The sequence below is a fragment of the Brachyhypopomus gauderio genome, unplaced genomic scaffold, assembly GCF_052324685.1.
Source record: "Brachyhypopomus gauderio isolate BG-103 unplaced genomic scaffold, BGAUD_0.2 sc40, whole genome shotgun sequence".
NCBI lineage: Eukaryota > Metazoa > Chordata > Actinopteri > Gymnotiformes > Hypopomidae > Brachyhypopomus > Brachyhypopomus gauderio.
In genome coordinates this window covers 3,108,678-3,127,656 of record NW_027506868.1, presented here as the reverse complement: position 1 = coordinate 3,127,656, position 18,979 = coordinate 3,108,678, and the positions used below count along the sequence as shown (strand labels likewise).

The window sequence follows — 18,979 nt, the reverse complement described above, 5'->3', positions numbered from 1 at the left end:
GCGCGAGCGGCGGAGGCATTTATACTTGACGCGTCACATTATTTGCAGAGTTGTTCGCTCTCTGTGGTCGAATATAAAAGCTTACGATAAGCGCTGCAAATTGCGTCAACTGATGCAAGTTACAAACTGCCGTCCAGAAAGACAATGTCGAAGAAAATCCAGCAGCTGTATGATGAGGAAAGGGAAGTAAAACAGGTTATTGTGAAGAGCGCCACAAATGTGTCTCTGACTGGGATCACTGGACCTCTGTTAGCAACAAGAATTATCTTGGTGTGACAGCTCATATTATAGATGATGAATGGAAGATCCAGTCATTTGCTTTGATCATGCAGAAGACCACTTCTACAGTGGGGAAAATAAGTATTTAGTCAGTCACCAATTGTGCAAGTTCTCCCACTTAAAAAGATGAGAGAGGCCGGTAATTGACATCATAGGTAGACCTCAACTATGAGAGACAAAATGTCAAAAAAAATTGAGAAAATCATTTTGTCTGACTTTTAAAGAATTTATTTGCAAATAATGGTGGAAAATAAGTATTTGGTCAATAATAAAAGTTCATCTCAATACTTTGTTGTATATCCTCTGTTGGCAATGACAGAGGTCAAACGTTTTCTGTAAGTCTTCACAAGGTTGGCACACACTGTTGCTGGTATGTTGGCCCATTCCTCCATGCAGATCTCCTCTAGAGCAGTGATGTTTTGGGGCTGTCAGTGGGCAACACGGACTTTTATTTCGATGGGGTTGAGATCGGGAGACTGGCTAGGCCACTCCAGGACTTTGAAATGTTTCTTACGAAGCCACTCCTTTGTTGCCCTGGCAGTGTGCTTGGGATCATTGTCATGCTGAAAGACCCAGCCACGTTTCATCTTCATTGCCCTTGCTGATGGAAGGAGGTTTGCACCCAAAATCTCACAATACATGGCACCTGTCACTCCTGGCTCCGCCCCCTCCCTGTCTGTCTAGCCCAGCTCCTCCTCCACTGGTCTTCTGTTTAGTTCCGCCTCTCGTTTTGTCATTGGTTTCAGCTGTCGCTTGTTTGTGTTCATTTGGGTTTGTATATATTCTTTGTGTTCCAGATATTCAGTGTGGGTCAATGTTGATTGTTGAAGTCCGAGTCCTGTATGTTTCATTTCTATGTGTCACGTTGTGGGGGGGTCCCCCTACCGGTCGCCCCCGGTTACAGCGGCAGTGGTCCTGTTTTTGGTCACGTGATGTTCGTTCCTCAGGTGGGCGGGACCCGTGATCCGTCTCACCTGAGGGTCGTTTGTTCGTCTATATACGTCTTGTCTTTGTACCAGTTGACTGCTGGTTATTATTTCCTTCATTTGGAACAATGCACGGGTTTTTGGTTTGCACACTTTCTATTAAACCATCCTCTTTCCCTGAGACTTGGCGTGATCGCTTCCTTTTTGAGTTGCTCACCCTGCCCGTCACAGAATAACCAGCCACCTTCGGAAGCCGCCAGTCTCCTTTGCTTTCTCCTTCGTTCGTGGTCATGTCTCGTGGTAAGTGTTTGTCTACGTGCTGTGTGTTTGTCGTGTATTGTCTGAGAGAGTGTTGAGTCTGTCCCCACTCGTCCCGCTGTGTTTAAATGTTGTTTGTGTTTAAACCCGTAAAATCACACGGCGGTGACTAGAGCTGGGGACCGGTAGACTCCGCTCTCGCCCAGCGAAACTACCGGTGCCTCACATTGCGCACGTCCGTTGTCCGTTATCGTCTGTGTGTGTGTGTATGTACGTTGTAGTGTTTTGTTTTAATAACGACGCGGACGTGAGCGAGTGTGTGAGTGTGCCGTGGTGTGTGTTTCGCTGGTGGTGTTCGTGTGTGTATGTAGTCGGGTCCACCGGTGCGTGCCGCAAGCTAGACCGCGTTAGACGCGAGGGTCTCTCGGTGCCTTTTGCCTCGCTCACCCGATATCCCGTGGTGACGGGGGTGAGCGACTGCGAGCCCGAGAGACACGTCGCTGTGGGCGTGACGCGCAAGCCGCTCGCGTATAGCTCTCTCTCTCAAGATCTGCGGATCCCGTGGGGAAAACGGTGAGGGAGAGAGAGCTGGAGTAGGCGCGTCACGCTCCGCAGAGCGTGCGCATCGGTGGGTCCTGTCCGTTTGTTTGTGTTCTGTCTTTGCGTGTTCGTTTTGTCCTAGAGTGTAGCGTGCTTTGTTTTATGTAATTCCTCTCTTGCACCCCTCTTCACTGTGTGTGGGGAGGGGCCCATTAGAGGTCCCGTGCCACTGGATGTGGCACGGAGGGCACCTTGGGTGCGTATATGTTAAATGTTGTGTCTGTGTTTTTTGTTTTGTTGTTCCCCGGAGGGGCCCCCCCTAAATATGTTTTTGGGGGGGAGCTATGGGGTTCCTGAGCCACGACATGTGGCTCAGAAGGCACTGCTCCATCAGAAGACCTGACCGGTTGGGAGGGACCCCTGAGCAAAGAGGAGCCCCTGTACCCCTTTGTAGGCGGAGGATGCCTGGGGTGTAAGGACAGGGTGTCTCCTCATGCCAAGAAGGGGTCCCTTCCCCCCTGTGTAAAAGGGGGGTCAGTGGTCGGAGCAGTGCGCGTTTTGTGTTATGTGTTGTCTGTGTGCGTGTGTGTGTGATGTGTTGCAGGTCGCTCTTGGTGGTGGACTGCGGTACTCCCGGACCTAGTGGGGTCTCCAGGAGGAGACCCTCTCCTTCGAGCTCGGGGTGACCAGCGTGTCCCTGTTGCGGATTGCCAGGGCCCTGGTCTCTGGCGCTCCTGGGTTAGGTGGAGGAGTCCACCTTGAGATGAGGGGCCCCGGGGAGGGGTTCACTCCCCAGGAGTCTGGGGTGACCCCTAGCGAAAGGGCAGGGGTCAGCTCCGAGCGAGGAGGTAGGTTCGGGAGGTGGTTGGTGGAAGCCGTGGCCGCACCCCAGTGTGGCGGCCTGCACACATCCACACCTGTGACGTGTGTTGGGCCATGTGCTCCCGGTCCGCACACAGCAGTGGGGCTTAAGCGGCCTAAGGCCGGTTAGGGCGCGAGGGCCCTGTGACCGACCGGGGCGTGGTTATCGTCTTGTTGACGGCCCAGTCGGTCCAGGGTCCCACCCAGGAGGCGAGCTAACTTGTGTGTTTTATGTTTTCAGCTCCAGGACTGCAGGGAACGGGTCCCTGCCTTGTCTGCGTCCTGTGACGAGGAGCTTATGTGTTTTGTGTTTCAGCTCAGGACGGCAGGGAACGGGTCCCTGTCTTGTCCCCGCCCTCCCGCCCCTTTGTTGTGTTTTGTGTGCTGCCGCTGTAAGCCGCACATCCGGAGGGGAGTGCGGCTTTGGTGGGGGGGTCTGTCACGTTGTGGGGGGGTCCCCCTACCGGTCGCCCCCGGTTACAGCGGCAGCGGTCCTGTTTTTGGTCACGTGATGTTCGTTCCTCAGGTGGGCGGGACCCGTGATCCGTCTCACCTGAGGGTCGTTTGTTCGTCTATATACGTCTTGTCTTTGTACCAGTTGACTGCTGGTTATTATTTCCTTCATTTGGAACAATGCACGGGTTTTTGGTTTGCACACTTTCTATTAAACCATCCTCTTTCCCTGAGACTTGGCGTGATCGCTTCCTTTTTGAGTTGCTCACCCTGCCCGTCACACTATGTTTATGGTGAAGTCAGTGTCTGACGTTTCAGTCTGAATGTTGCGAGTGCTGAGGTTTACATGTTGATGTAGAAAGTTTTACTTCTGTTCGTATGGTGAAAGTTAAGTCTTGCTCTTGTTTGTATGTTATGTGTTAGGTCTTGCTTGTTTTATGATAATACGGTGGTTGTCAATGTGAGTTTGCTGTGTGTCGCTTAGTTCGAGTTTCAGTTGTGAGGTTTTTTCTGTTTCGTCACATTTCTCTTCGTTGTGGTTCATTCATATATCGCCTTGGGTTGTGTACGTTTTATTGTCGGTTTAGTCATGTTTCTATGTGTTGTAGTCCAGCGATCTGTTGTCCTGCGAGTTGGTGTTTAGTTATATGTATCCTACGCGTTCTATGTTCCCTGTGTCTTATTGTATTGGATGTATGGTTTATATGGTTCTGTACCACGGTGTCCTTGTATTGCCTAGTCGTATGTTTTGGTGTGTTCGTTGTCTTTATGTGCCTCTTATAAATATAAGTTGTTGAGTTCATTTGGTTATGTGTTGTGTTCTTCAGTGAGTTATCTGTAGTCTGTATGTCGTTGCTTGTTCAAAATGCCACCTAAAAGTAGAGCGATCCGTGTAGGCACTATACGGCTAGCCGGTATGGCTACGTCTAGTAGCATTGAGTCCCGCTCTCCAGCACCAGTGCGTCCGCCCCCTGATCATGGTACCACCCCATCGTTACAGCCCCATTCATTCTTTCATGTACACGGACCAGTCGTCCTGGTCCCTTTGCAGAGAAACAGCCCCAAAGCATGATGTTGCCACCCCCATGCTTCACAGTTGGTATGTTGTTCTTTGGATGCAACTCAGCATTCACTGTCCTCCAAACATGACGAGTTGTGTTTTTACCAAATAGTTCTACTTTGGTTTCATCTGACCATATTACATTCTCCCAATACTCTTCTGGAACATCCAAATGATCTCTAGCAAACTTTAGACGTGCCTGGATATGGACTGGCTTAAGCAGGGGGACACGTCTGGCACTGCAAGATCTGAGTCCCTGGCGTCGTAGTGTGTTGCTGATGGTAGCCTTTGTAACGTTGGTCCCAGCTTTCTGCAGGTCATTCACTAGATCCCCCCTTGTGGTTCTGGGATTTTTCCTCACCGTTCTTGTGATCATTTTGACCCCACGGGCTGAGATCTTGCGTGGAGCCCCAGATCGAGGGAGATTAGTAGTGGTCTTGTAAGTCTTCCATTTTCTGATTATTGCTTCCACAGTAGATTTCTTCACACCAAGCTGCTTGCCTATTGCAGATTCAGTCTTCCCAGCCTGGTGCAGGTCTAAAATTCGGTTTCTGGTGTCCTCCGACAGCTCTTTTGTCTTCACCATAGTGGAGTTTGGAGTGTGACTGTTTGAGGTTGTGGGCAGGTGTCTTTTATACTGTTAACGACTTCAAACAGGTGCCATTAATACAGGTAATGAGTGGGGGAAAGAGGAGCCTCTTAAAAAAGAAGTTACAGGTCTGTGACAGCCAGAAATCTTGCTTGTTTGTAGGTGACCAAATACTTATTATCCACCATTATTTGCAAATAAATTCTTTAAAAGTCAGACAAAATGATTTTCTCAATTTTTTTTGACATTTTGTCTCTCATAGTTGAGTCTACCTATGATGTCAATTACAGGCCTCTCTCATCTTTTTAAGTGGGAGAACTTGCACAATTGGTGACTGACTAAATACTTATTTTCCCCACTGTATATATATATATATATATATGTTACTGTATATGTTGTTATATATATTAATATATATAATGTTATTATAGATGTTGTCATGTTATATATATGTTATGTTACCGTATATGTTGTTATACATGTTATGATGTTACTATATATGTTATAATTATATTATAGTGTTTTAATTAGTCTGACTGCCTATCCTGTGCTAAGTAATCCTAATGCCTGTATGTTACATAGTCTGACTAGTGCTAGGTAATCTGACTGCTTGTGTTTTGCTTTATAATGCCGAGTAGATGTGAGTATTGGTCAGTGTGAGTGCTCACCTCAGGCCGGACTGGGTCTTCGATGCCAATGACTGCTATGCAGCTGAGGTTTGTGATGATGTCAGCCTCGTTGTCCCAGGCTGTGGCAGAGTCTGCAGGAAGATCTCGATATGCTACACAGATGGTACGGAGACCATCACATGCCATTGGCTCAATCACCTTCTTTACCATCTCGTCTCTGTCCCTAGGTCTGAATGGACATACTACTCCCTCCTGGGACAGGATTGACGAACACCTGCAGGGAGCAAGAATATAGCAGTCTTGGTTAGAACTTACTACAGTCAGGGGGTTACTACAGTCAGGTGGTTACTACAGTCAGGTGATTACTACAGTCAGGTGGTTACTACAGTCAGCGGGTTACTACAGTCAAGGGCTTACTACAGTCAAGGGCTTACTACAGTCAGGGGGTTACTACAGTCAGGGGGTTACTACAGTCAGGGGGGGTTTACTATAGCCGGTAGTGGGGTTACTATTGTGAGGGGGGTCTACTCCTTCTACCCTACTTATATGGATTATGATCAGATCACATTAGCATGTAATCAAAGGCAGAACTTGAAACAATATATTTAATATAATTAATTCATCTGTAAATCTGTAATATTTGCATATAATTAAGGAAACAGAAATTGTATGTGATGTACCTTCTCACAAATTAAACTGAATATGTGCCATTACACAGAGGAACTCTAATACACACACGGTTCTCTAACTAGCAATATCCGTGGCCAGTGAGCACTGCAGAGATGAACCAGCAGGAGAAAGTCTACTTCACCATCAACACAGTTCACTGTCTGCTTCACCATCAACACAGTTCACTGTCTGCTTCACCATCAACACAGTTCACTGTCTGCTTCTCCATCAACACAGTTCACTGTCTGCTTCACCATCAACACAGTTCACTGTCTGTTTCACCATCAACACAGTTCACTATCTGCGTCACCATCAACACAGTTCACTATCTGCTTCTCCATCAACACAGGTCACTGTCTGCTTCTCCATCAACACAGGTCACTGCCTTCAAAGGGTTGCTCCAATACACAGCATATAACACACTGGTAGGATCAGTTGAGAAATCATGTTTACAGTAGTAAGTAAAACAGAAATGAAAAACATATAGTATCCCCATATATGATCCATACATGAAACATACGTTAATGAAAGGCTTAAAAATGCCCATGTGGTTTTCAAACATCAGTGTCGGACAGCTGAACACTTGATGCAACAACCACCTGTGATTCTGTGATCAGATGCAAAGCACTTTGTAAGTCGCTCTGGATAAGAGCGTCTGCTAAATGCCGTAAATGTAAATGTGATTGCCTAACATCAGACTGATGGACAGTGGAGTAGCAATGTTCTTTCATCTTGTGTTTCTATGTAGGTGGGTGAAGTTTCACTGAGATATACCCAGCAGAAATCTGCACTAGCAAACATGTGCCTGTGAGTACTTATTCACATACATTACAGCTCAAATAATTCACCACGGACTCAGCACAACACAGTAATACATCACCCTAAAAAGAGCACAATGTTCAACATTAGAAAAAGAGCACTGCCTTTACACACACACACACACACACACACACACACACACACACACACACACACACACACACACACTTACTTACTTACTTTTTAAGCAGTATCTCAGAGGCTCCTTTGCTATAGATGCGGAAGCCGCCATCTGGTAGCTGTATGACGGTGCTCATGGACTTGCGCACAGAGTTGAAGGTGTACACCTTATAGAGCTTCTCCTCGGGGACGTGCTCTCGTACACTCTGGTAATCCCTCTTCAGGTCCAGCACCAGGCCCAGGAGAGCACACTCAGTCTTATTGCCCACCTGCCTGGGTAAACCTCCCTCTTTATCCGCAACCTACAGGGGAACACAGACCAACAGAGCAGGGACAGACAGAACAGGGACAGACACAGCAGGGACAGTTAGTACAGGGACAGACAGAGTATATACAGGTGTTTCACTACACACTATACACAACAGTAGCGTGTTCATGTGATCTGATTACCTGGACCCACTGATTTCTGCTGTACAGTAAAGATGAATTTAGAGAGAGCAAAACTAAGTAGACTGATTACAAATACCTCTGTGGCCAGGATTAAGTGAACAACAGATTACAAAACTCGCTCCCTGCAGACTGCACACAGCCATGGCTCAAGTGAACAGAAGCTCCTCACCATGATTTTGGAGGTGTAGGCACAATTGAGGGAGATGGCGTTGACGAGCATGTCCAGCGTGTGTGGGCTGATGTGCTGTGGTGTTGGGATATCCTGAAAGTGACGTTCTCCCACATACACCTGCACAGCCGTCATGCGGTTGGTGGTCAGCGTTCCCGTTTTGTCTGAGCAGATGGCCGTGGCGTTGCCCATAGTCTCACACGCATCCAGGTGACGCACCAGGTTATTATCCTTCATCATTTTCTAAGACCACAAATGCACAATTACACAGTTTATATACAAATTTAGAAATTAGAATAAAAAACTAGTTATAAGCGCTCACTCAGAACATGGGCTGCCTCCCCTTTAGTGGATTATCTTGGTAAAAATGCTCTCACCTTTACAGAGTAGGCCAGGGAGATGGTGACAGCCAGGGGCAGGCCCTCAGGCACTGCCACAACTAGCACCGTCACCCCGATGATGAAGAACTTGACGAAGTACTGCACATATATCGGGGTACACTCGGTGAGCCACAGATGCCCTTCAATCACAAACGTCTCGATCACAAAGTAGAGTATGAGGATAACCACGGTGATGGCTGACATCAGAAGACCTACAAAAAAGAGTTGGCCCACAGCATCATATCAATACACCACTCACAGAAACAGTCTCCATTAGCAATGCATTAGCATCCTAAGACTCACTAAAATTTATGTCATTGCTTGGTAACCTGTTTATGTATCTGTAGACTAACACCTAACCCCAACCCTCTTAGCTAAACAGCCACCTGCAGGATTATGACGTCAGTGAAATGCAGTGAATGGTAGAGTGAGTAGTGTGGTGAAGTAAAATCAAATCAAATATATTTGTATAGCGCTTTTCACAACACATGTTGTCACAGAGCAGCTTTACAGGATTTACAAGTTTTAACAATCATATGGGTCCAAATCCCTAATGACATCCCTAGTGGCAAGGAAAAACTCCCTAGATGGTGGGGAATAGGAAGAAACCTTGGGAGGACCAAGACTCAAAAGGGAACCCATCCTCCATTGGGCGGCCCGTTAACACACAAATTACACAAAAACTAATTATACAGACAAATACACAAGTCACAAACAAATCACACAATCAGGCTAAGTATAAGGTAACTACAATTAAAGTTCTGGGTGTTGATATTGTCAATGTAAATGTCTTGTGATGAACGCCAGGTTTTCATTCCGTGTCGGAGTGATGATACTGGTATTGTAGGTTCCGACAGCAGTGTTACTCCCCAGGTGAACCTCGGAAAAGAAAGATATGAAGTGTTGGTCATTACCTGCTTTCCCTATCTGCACTGCCAGCTTGGTGAGTTTGCCCTGAAGGACTGACTTCTCTTTCTTGGGCACGCTGTTTTTTTTCTTCTCTTTCTCCTCCACATCACCCCCCTCTGCACTCTTCAAAGGCTGCATCTCCATAGCAACACCTTCATCCTGTTTCTTTGCTGTTGTGGGAAATATCAGAAACTTGTTCAACCAATACAATTAGAGGGGAAGCAGCACACAACTCAGTGAGACATCTTATATCACCAAATGTGCTAATAAACCATGTTCCACACGGAAATGTACCTTCATTATGAGGTCTCTCATTTAATTAGGAGGTAACTCATTTAATGCTGAGACCTTTCTTATTTAATTATGAGGTACCTCTCATTTAAAATGAGGCACATGCTTACCTTTGTTTGGGTTGTTTTCCAAAGTGCCATCTTGTTTTCCTGTGAAAAAATACACTGTTATGAATCGATCTCAGCCCACAGGGAGCTAAAACCAACCCTCATCAAGTACATAAAGAGCTACAACCCCCTTTAAGAGCAGAGCAAGTGAGAAGGTGAGAAGAACGTGTGCTGAAGCAGGAAATGCCGGCCAAAGGCTGTGTGTACTGGTCACTACAGAGCTCATTGCCAGCTGTGGCAGCACCTACCATTAACAATGCTGCTGTCTTTGGGAGGAGGCGTGGGAGGCTGGACGGGGGAGCTACTATTGATCTCTGCTTGGGTTAGCAAATAGGGAACAGATGAGGGGGACATGCAAAACAAAGAATGAGAAAACAAAAGTTAAATGATAACTGAATTACTGAATCAATATGAATAAATAAACATTTCAAATGCCTTTTTACTCTTACAGAAATGGGTTTGTGTGTGCACAGACGTCATGAGGTGAAGTTCAGAGTCTCTCTGTAACTAAAGCAGTGTTCTGTTAATGTCCTCTGGACCGTGAACTATGACCCTGACACATTACAGGGTGGCAGGAACGTGATGCATCCCTGGCGCAGGTCATCCTCTCCTCTAGCATGTCTGTAGCATGTCTGTAGCATGTCTGTAGCATGTCTCTGCTTTATCTGTGTGGAGTTAGCTTGCTCTCTGCCATTGAGGACACGTCTCCGAGTCCTACCCTGTCTGTTGTCCTTCTCCTCCTCTATATTCCCAGCTCCCAGCAGCGTAAAGATTATGCCAGTCTGAGAGTTGATGCCAACAGCAGTCACCACCATTTTTCCCGATCCTTCCATAACATGGGTGCCTGGAAAACAGCACAGGGATGAACAGATTCTAAGCATACTTCATCACCACACCTGTCCATCCATCATCACCACACCTGTCCATCCATCATCACCACACCTGTCCATCCATCATCACCACACCTGTCCATCCTTCATCACCACACCTGTCCATCCATCATCACCACACCTGTCCATCCATCATCACTACACCTGTCCATCCTTCATCACCACAACTGTCCATCCATCATCACCACACCTGTCCATCCATCATCACCACACCTGCCCATCCATCATCACCACACCTGTCCATCCATCATCACCACACCTGTCCATCCTTCATCACCACACCTGTCCATCCATCATCACCACACCTATCCATCCTTCATCACTACACCTATTCATCCTTCATCACCACACCTGTCCATCCATCATCACTACACCTGTCCATCCTTCATCACGACATCTGTCCATACTTCATCATTACACCTGTCCATCCTTCATCACTACACCTGTCCATACTTCATCACTACACCTGTGGACAATCAAGAAATTTGCAGTAAACAAAACACACACACCATACACACCAGACTGATACACATACATACACAGCTACAAACCTGACAACAGCATTGGGTCTCTGTCAACTGCTTTGCGCACATGGTCAGACTCTCCAGTGAGGGAGCTCTCATCAATCTTCAGGTCATTGCCCTGAATCAGGATCCCATCAGCAGGAAGAAGATCACCTGGACACAGACCACAGACACAGCCAGTACGTCACCCCTAATGCACACTTCAATACAAGAGCTTGACCACATGACACAGCCCTGTTGTAGCCTGGTGATAAAACTTACGTTCAGAATGCTCAGAAAGCACAAAAGTTAAATATGGTGTCCCACAAGGATCTGTATTGGGTCCTATATTATTGTCATTATACATTCACTGACCACTTTATTAGGTACACCTGTCCAACTGTTCATTAACACAAATGTAAAATCAGCCAATCACATGGCAGCAACTCAATGCATTTAGGCATGTAGATCAAGACTATCTGCTGCAGTTCAAACCGAGCATCAGAATGGGGGAGAAAGGTGATTTAAGTGACTTTGAACGTGGCATGGTTGTTGGTGCCAGACGGGCTGGTGTGAGTATTTCAGAAACTGCTGATCTACTGGAATTTTCACGCACAACCATCTCTAGGGTTTACAGAGAATGGTCAGAAAGAGAGAAAATATCTGGTGAGCAGCAGTTTTGTGAGTGCAAATGCCATGTTGATGCCAGAGGTCAGAGGAGAATTCAACATTGAAGGGACAGCTCAACATCGATATAAAACTATAAAAATGGACTTCTACTAGCTGGGCTGGGCTGCCAAATAGAGGATGGGTTGTCTTCTGAGTCTTGGTCCTCCCAAGGTTTCTTCCTAATCCCTGCCTAGGGACTTTTTCCTTGCCACTGTCGTCCCCGACTTGCTCATAAAGGATTTGGGTGGAGTGCAGGGGTGCTACATGTCTGGGTGGGGTGCAGGAGTGCTACACACCGTATTTGACCTGGGCCACATCGCCCACCACCATGTCGGCGACGGGGATCTGGAGCACGGTGCCGTTGCGGACCACAGCGAATCGCTGCTCCTGCTCAATCCGGCTCTGCAGGCCACGGAACTGCTTCTCTTTACTCCAGTCATTAAAGGCCGTGACCAGCACGACACACAGCACAGACAAAAGGATGGCAGCACCCTCTATCCATCCTGCCTCTGACTCACCCTCATCCTCCACTCCACCAGATACATTACCACATGCTGGGAAGGATGTTTAACGTGAGAGAGAGAGAGAGAGGGTGAGAGAAATGGTGAGAGAAAGGGAGAGGAAGAGCGAGAGAGAGGGAGAGAGAGAGAGAGCGAGAGAGAGAAGGGGGGTGCGAGAGAGGGTGAGAGAGAAAGAAAGAGAGAACATTGTTCGATCAGTCTCATTTTTATGTGAGAACACTCACGGCTGGGATATAAACAGACTGTAGTAGCACTAATGTTGCCCTATTATCTGTAGTGGCAGAGTGTGAATATACTGTGTGCAGGTACCTTCACTGTTGCCATCAGGAGGCTGGTAGAAGGACAGTCCGAGAGAGACGACGGCAGCGACCTCCAGGATGATGAGGGTCACATCTTGCAGGGCCTCCCACACCAGCTGCAGGAATGTTTTGGGCTTCTTGGGAGGAATGAAGTTGCACCCAAATACCTGCCGTCGCCTCTCAAGGTCACCAGGAATGTCTGACAGACCTGTAGGCACAGGACCAGAGTCCCTCTGTAACTACCACTCACACACCTGCCTGTTCCTCACACACCTGCCTCTGTTCCTCACACACCTGCATGTTAGTCACACACCTGTCTCTGTTCCTTTCACACCTGCCTCTACTAGTCACACACCTGCATGTTCCTCACACACCTGCCTCTGCTACTATGAACCCATGGTGGGTGGAGAGGGAGATGCTACTTACACAATGATGCACACACTCTGAACTAAACAGACAAACTCTCAGGCACATCCCAGGCCGTCAGTTTCCATTACATAGAGGAGAAATGAAGGTGAGAGGCTGAGAAGGCTCACCTCCTCTAAACTTCACCTCCACCAAACACCGCCTCCTCCAAACACCACCTCCTCTAAACCTCACCTACCTCCACCATACTCCACCTCCTCTAAACCTCACCTCCACCAAACACCACCTCCTCTAAACCTCAACCTACCTCCACCAAACACCATCTCCTCTAAACCTCACCTCCACTATATTCCACCTCCTCTAAACCTCACCTCCAACATACTCCACCTCCTCTAAACCTCACCTCCACCAAACTAAACCTCCTCTAAACCTCATCTAACTCCTCCAAACACCACCTCCTCTAAACCTCACCTCCACCAAACACCACCTCCTGTAAACCTCACCTCCACCATACTCCACCTCCTCTAAACCTCACCTCAACCAAACACCACCTCTAAACCTCACCTACCTTCACCATACTCCACCTCCTCTAAACCTCACCTTCACCAAACACCACCTCCTCTAAACCTCACCTCAACCAAACACCACCTCTAAACCTCACCTACCTTCACCATACTCCACCTCCTCTAAACCTCACCTCCACCAAACACCACCTCCTCTAAACCAGACCTAACTCCACCAAACACCACCTCCTCTAAACCTCACCTCCACCAAACACCACCTGCTCTAAACCTCACCTACCTACACCAACCACCTCCTCTAAACCAGACCTAACTCCACCAAACACCACCTCCTCTAAACCTCACCTAACTCTACCAAACACCACCTCCTCTAAACCTCACCTACCTACACCAAACACCACCTCCTCCAAACCTCACCTCCATCAAACACCACCTCCTCTAAACCACAACTCGTCTCTGCCAACCTCTCATTCTCTTAACTCAGCTTTCCAATCTTTCATCCATCTTTCATCCTTTCATTCATTCTTCCCTCTCTCATGTATGTCTCAGAAAGATCAGATGGGATTAAACACTGCAAGAGCAACTGCTTTTCAGCTAACCAGTCTCACTCTGACCTTTTGTGTTAAATTCTTCACACTAATGTGATGTAGTATTTAATAATAATCTCACTCCTACCTGGTATATTTTGCCAGTAACCTCACTGTAATCTAGAACGTTTGTATAACAGTAACCTCACTGTAATCTAGAACGTGTGTATAACAGTAACCTCTCTGTAATGTCAAATAAGGCAGAATCAAAGGTCTCTGTAAATGCCTCTCATGCAGTCCTGCTGCACAATAGCTCACTGGAAGGTAGAACATTTACCTTTCGTTACCATGGTAATAAAGGCTTGTGCATGATCCTTCACTCAGCCATTTATAAATAACTTTTTAAAATATGTTTTTCTCCATAAAATTCCTGGATTTAAAAGCTGTTCTGTATTATACACTACTAATACATAATCAAGTACATTTATTTTTAAAATACACTAACCTTTAACACAACACTGTATCTTTACAAAGTAGTGAAACGATAAGAACAAAAAGCACCTTTTTTGTTCTTATCAGCAAAAGGCAGCAAAAGGCAACTAGGCTGGAAAAGCCTGTAACTGTGTAGTATTAAACCAAGAGGAGAATATGATCTACAGACACGTCATGTGTGATCACAACACTGATTGTAGTGTATACACACATTATGTCACTGTAGGATTCATTAAAGAAACACACACACACTCACACACATAATTAAACTTTACCATACTGTAGAGAGGACCATAGTAAAGTCATGTGTAGGGCGCCGTATGAGGAACCATGTGACCAGAAGCACATTCCAGATGACGTTAGTTCAGTAGCCTGTGAAGGAGCTGAAGAACCCTTCATGCCCTCTATGATGTTAGTGTTATATATAGTTTCTCTATGGTGTTAGTGTTCTATGGTGTTACTCTATGGTGCTAGTGTTTTATATAGTTTCTCTATGTTCTATGGTGTTACTCTATGGTGTTAGTGTTTTATATAGTTTCTCTATGGTGTTAGTGTTCTATGGTGTTACTCTATGGCAGGGCTATTCAACTATATTTTTCTGCGGGCCAGATTTGGCAGAGAGCTCTGACCTGTGGGCCAGACAATTTTCAAACCTATACCAATATTGTAAAGTATAGTGGATGTAAAATTGAACGTAATTTGTTGAGGGGGGGACAGGTGTGGTGATGATGGATGGACAGGTGTGGTGATGAATGTAACACTTGTGCCGCATAGAGACACAACGTGCCATAAATGTTGCAAATAAAATGTTATTTATTTTTACGGCGGTTTATCAAATATTTATTATTATTTATAGGGAGATGGGTCTTTCCTCAGGTGTTTGTTATAGGTATTGCTTACTGTCTTTTTCTCAGGTATTGTGCATAATTGGGTTATAGGAATGGCTTACTGTCCTTTTCCTCAGGTGATGTGTATATTCTAGGGATGTGGAGATGTACACATGTCTACGATTCGACTGCAGCGGTAGATTCAACGTGCATTAGGTTTAATTTGCGGGTGAATTCACGATGCATCGTCTCTAGCCTTTTTGCATCGGCAAATACCATGATTAAATCGAGTGTTTTGTTTTCCAGTATCTATTCCTTATTCTAACATTTTCAGAGACAATATATTTTTTATTTTTATTGATTTCCTTTTTTTTTCGAGGCAATATAAATGCACCATCGTGTCCTCAGGTACTGATGCAAACACGCAGACGTACACAACAAAGATGGAGGGAAACGAGAGCATTAGCAAATACAAAGATATTTAAGGCACCAAAAAAGACACACAAATCAAACGTGTGGCAATATTTCAGGTTTTTTAAGCGATGTGGTCAACTTGACAAGACGCACGCAATCTGCAAACAATGCCGTGGGGCTATCAAATACATTAGTAGCACAACGAACCTGGCGACACACATGAAAAGACGGCACGGTGTGGACATCTCTGCGGCCGCTATCTCCTCGTAAGTCTAGCAGACAGTAGTGTTGCAGATCATAATATTCACTATGTTAATAGAGAGTAAAGTAGAATTGTGCTATTGAGTTAAGAAAACTGATGGGTTAGGCCAATACATCCTCAAACCTCAACTAACTGTATCGAATGATCACTTATCAAACCGAATCCTCATATAATAAGTCATATCATTACCAATCATTTTTGAATCGCATCATATCGTGAACAGGAGTGATTTGTATCACATCGTATCGACAAGGGGTTTCAGAGTATCGCAGTTATATCGCATCGGTGGCAGTGTATCGAGATGTGTATCGAATCTAGCTTAGTGGTGAAGATATACATCCCTAGTATATTCAGGTATAATAATGACTTGGCATAATTGTTAGGTATCATATGACTTTCATCTAGTGGTTTTTCCAGCTTTGAGTACCTTGTGTTCAGGACTATCTATACTACCTTGGGGATTCCAAGCAACTACATAGCAATTTTGTAAGTCTCTCTGGATAAGAGCCTCTGCTAAATGCCATAAATGTAAATGTAAATGTGTTCTATGGTGTTAGTGTTCTATATAGTTTCTCTATGGTGTTAGTGTTTTATGGTGTTACTCTGTGGTGTTACAGCATATGATGCAAAAGCCTAAACTGGTTGAAGAATATGCTACTTGTACTTTATTCACTAAAACAGACTTCAATTAATTATAAAAACTGCTCAGTATTACTGGACAAAATGTCCAGTAATGTGGATGCTCACATTGGAAAAGCACTGCCTGTGTGACCAAGGACAGGAAATCTCTAGTGGACACACATGATGTAGTGGAGTGAGATGGACAGGCGGCAGCACTGAACACACCATCTGTGGGTGAGGTTTTCAGTCTGTGACACAGTCCCTCAGTGTCACTGTAGCTGTCCTGGATCCTCTGCAGGGCCTCTGCTCCACGGAGTTCCATCATGGTGCGCAGCTCCTCCAGAGACACCCCAAATTCAGCCTCATACCCTCGGCTGCCCTTCCCCAGCTTGTTAGAGTGGGACTGCTCAGAGCTATTGGCCATGTCTCCCATGGTGCATGCTGTCCGGGGAGAAGAGAGGCGTGGCTTAGGCCGGGGTCTGCACGGGGACCGCTGTGCTGCACTACTGCCGATGCTGACTCACCACCACGATACTCTGCTTTTGAACAAACAAAACACAATTATAAGTTTTTTAACAACAAACGTTTTCCACAATCTTGTGTGTAGACTTTTACAGCTCAGGTAATATTCCTGCACACTGTGAACAAAAGCTGTGGACAAAAAGTATTAATACAAGATTTTCAGTCACACAAATAATAAAAAAAGTCTATAAATGTCTTCCAGTCACTTGAGGACTATATTTAGTGTTTCTTATAAGGCTACATAATCTAATCTAAAATTTTTAAATTAGCATGTTTAGCATGACCCTTTGATTTTATTGTGAAATATGTAGCAGAAAAACTCCAAAACATCTTTTAAAAAAATATAAAAACAAGAAAATCGAGATATTTCCAGAAGTCTTCAAATGCAAGCAGAAAATAACTAAACAGCACACCAGCAACCAGTTTTGCTACTGTGGTGTATTATAAATATTCGATTATGTCATGTGGCAATAATATCACACGGTATGGTCGGCCGTCAGCGCTCACGATTTAGGATGGCACTGCTGTTTAATGTGACCGGTTTCACTTCCAGATTTAGATCAGTGAACATGAAACCTCATAACTGCCCCAGTCGAGGTCCTTTAGCCCTAAAACTTTGCTACAGTGTAAATTATGCGCTTTGTAAATAAGGCCCTTTCCTAGTAACCTTCAGAAATCTGTTCACCTTGGTTCACACAGTAAACCTGACCCGCGCGCTTCCGTCTCACCTCCCACACGGACACCGTATTATTCCCTTTATATTTCTGTTTAATCTGGCTCTCAGAATTCATATATGTGATTGTAATTACGCGATGGACATCAACGTTAAGACCATTCGGTAGAGATTAACACAAGAGCTGGCGAGGCAGGAAAAGCGGAATACACAAGCGTTGAGTGAATTCAGTTACAGGTAGAAAACCTCTCAGTGTTCATCACTATGGACGTTCAGGTTATTCATTCAACATTGTCATTTAACATTTTCATTTCAGTGTACTCTTTTATTCCCTGTTGCATGTACTACACCGTGCGTTTAATTAAAAGTTCATTGTAGGAGCCCTACATGATCCTGGAAGTATGAAGGCGTAGTTAATCAAAGAGAATATTTTGGTATTATTATTTAGTACTAGGTTGAGATGCACCTGTAGGATCCACATCGAGTCTATTATCATTTCTACACTTGTTGACTGTACGTCAATGCGCCTCGTCATTTTCATATAATCCTACGTATTTGTGCTGACAAGCAAATATATGTTAATACTTATCAGTTCCACAAACGAGTTCATAAATCGTGCTAGATACAACAGGTTTGGGGTGAAATGTTAGGGTAAGCGCATTTAGGGAAGTGTATAAATGTGAAATGTTGTACTCACCGGACAGGCCATGCTCCAAGGACATTTTACGGCGGAGTTAAAAAATGAGGGAGTGATGGAAGTACACTGAACCCTCCTTAAATCACATCCGTCACAGAAACACATACATTACTCGATCTTTTATCGTTATTCCAACAGCTGACGATGCTCTCATATTAAAGTAATAATAAAGAGAAACCCCCGTCGACACAGGCGGGGGAGGACGGCTGCGAGGACTTCATGTTAAGCGGAAGAAACCGGAGTGATGCACATGACAATGTAACACGTCCGTATAAATGAGGACATGAACCCCGCTGCACCCGCCTGTGAGAGGGCAGGGTCGCTGTGTTCACACCTTTAGTGATCTGTCCACACATACACATGAGGGGAGACTGGGCTCTACGTGCTTGAAACCCGTGTGACGCGGAGAGCGCGCGCGGCTCAGATGGCTCGAGCGCACTCTGCAGCGGAGGGATGAGATGACGGGGAGGGGTGATATGAAGGGGAGGGGTGACGAGACGGCAGGGACACAAAAAAAGGCTAATATGAACAAAATAAAAACGAGGGCGGATCGTTAGCACTGGTTTGGAAAATGATTTACAAGACAGTAATGAATGAAGGAAGATGATGATGATGATTTGTTCATGATGATGGTGTAGACACCCCCCTTCAGACATACATAGAAAC

General features: G+C 45.5%; 1 protein-coding gene across 7 annotated transcripts in view; it reads right to left on the bottom strand.

Annotated features, from left to right (window-relative positions):
- atp2b3a (ATPase plasma membrane Ca2+ transporting 3a) overlaps window positions 1–18,726 on the bottom strand; it is a 66,531-nt gene extending 47,805 nt beyond the window's left edge. For 2 of the 7 annotated variants that reach the window (XM_076985346.1, XM_076985350.1), the window contains exons 1-13: window positions 18,314–18,726; window positions 16,647–16,957; window positions 12,402–12,599; window positions 11,868–12,125; window positions 10,951–11,076; window positions 10,228–10,353; window positions 9,758–9,826; window positions 9,513–9,551; window positions 9,117–9,281; window positions 8,200–8,414; window positions 7,823–8,065; window positions 7,264–7,505; window positions 5,635–5,869 (exon numbers count right to left, since the gene is read on the bottom strand). In XM_076985346.1, the coding sequence (XP_076841461.1) occupies window positions 5,635–5,869; window positions 7,264–7,505; window positions 7,823–8,065; window positions 8,200–8,414; window positions 9,117–9,281; window positions 9,513–9,551; window positions 9,758–9,826; window positions 10,228–10,353; window positions 10,951–11,076; window positions 11,868–12,125; window positions 12,402–12,599; window positions 16,647–16,854 (2,124 nt within the window). In that variant the 5' untranslated portion in view covers window positions 16,855–16,957; window positions 18,314–18,726. Of the gene's footprint in view, window positions 1–5,634; window positions 5,870–7,263; window positions 7,506–7,822; window positions 8,066–8,199; window positions 8,415–9,116; window positions 9,282–9,512; window positions 9,552–9,757; window positions 9,827–10,227; window positions 10,354–10,773; window positions 10,866–10,950; window positions 11,077–11,867; window positions 12,126–12,401; window positions 12,600–16,646; window positions 16,961–18,313 lie in introns of those variants that run through there. The other 5 variants (XM_076985349.1, XM_076985351.1, XM_076985347.1 and 2 more) reach the window with 4 other exon arrangements.
- Window positions 18,727–18,979: the final 253 nt, after the last annotated feature.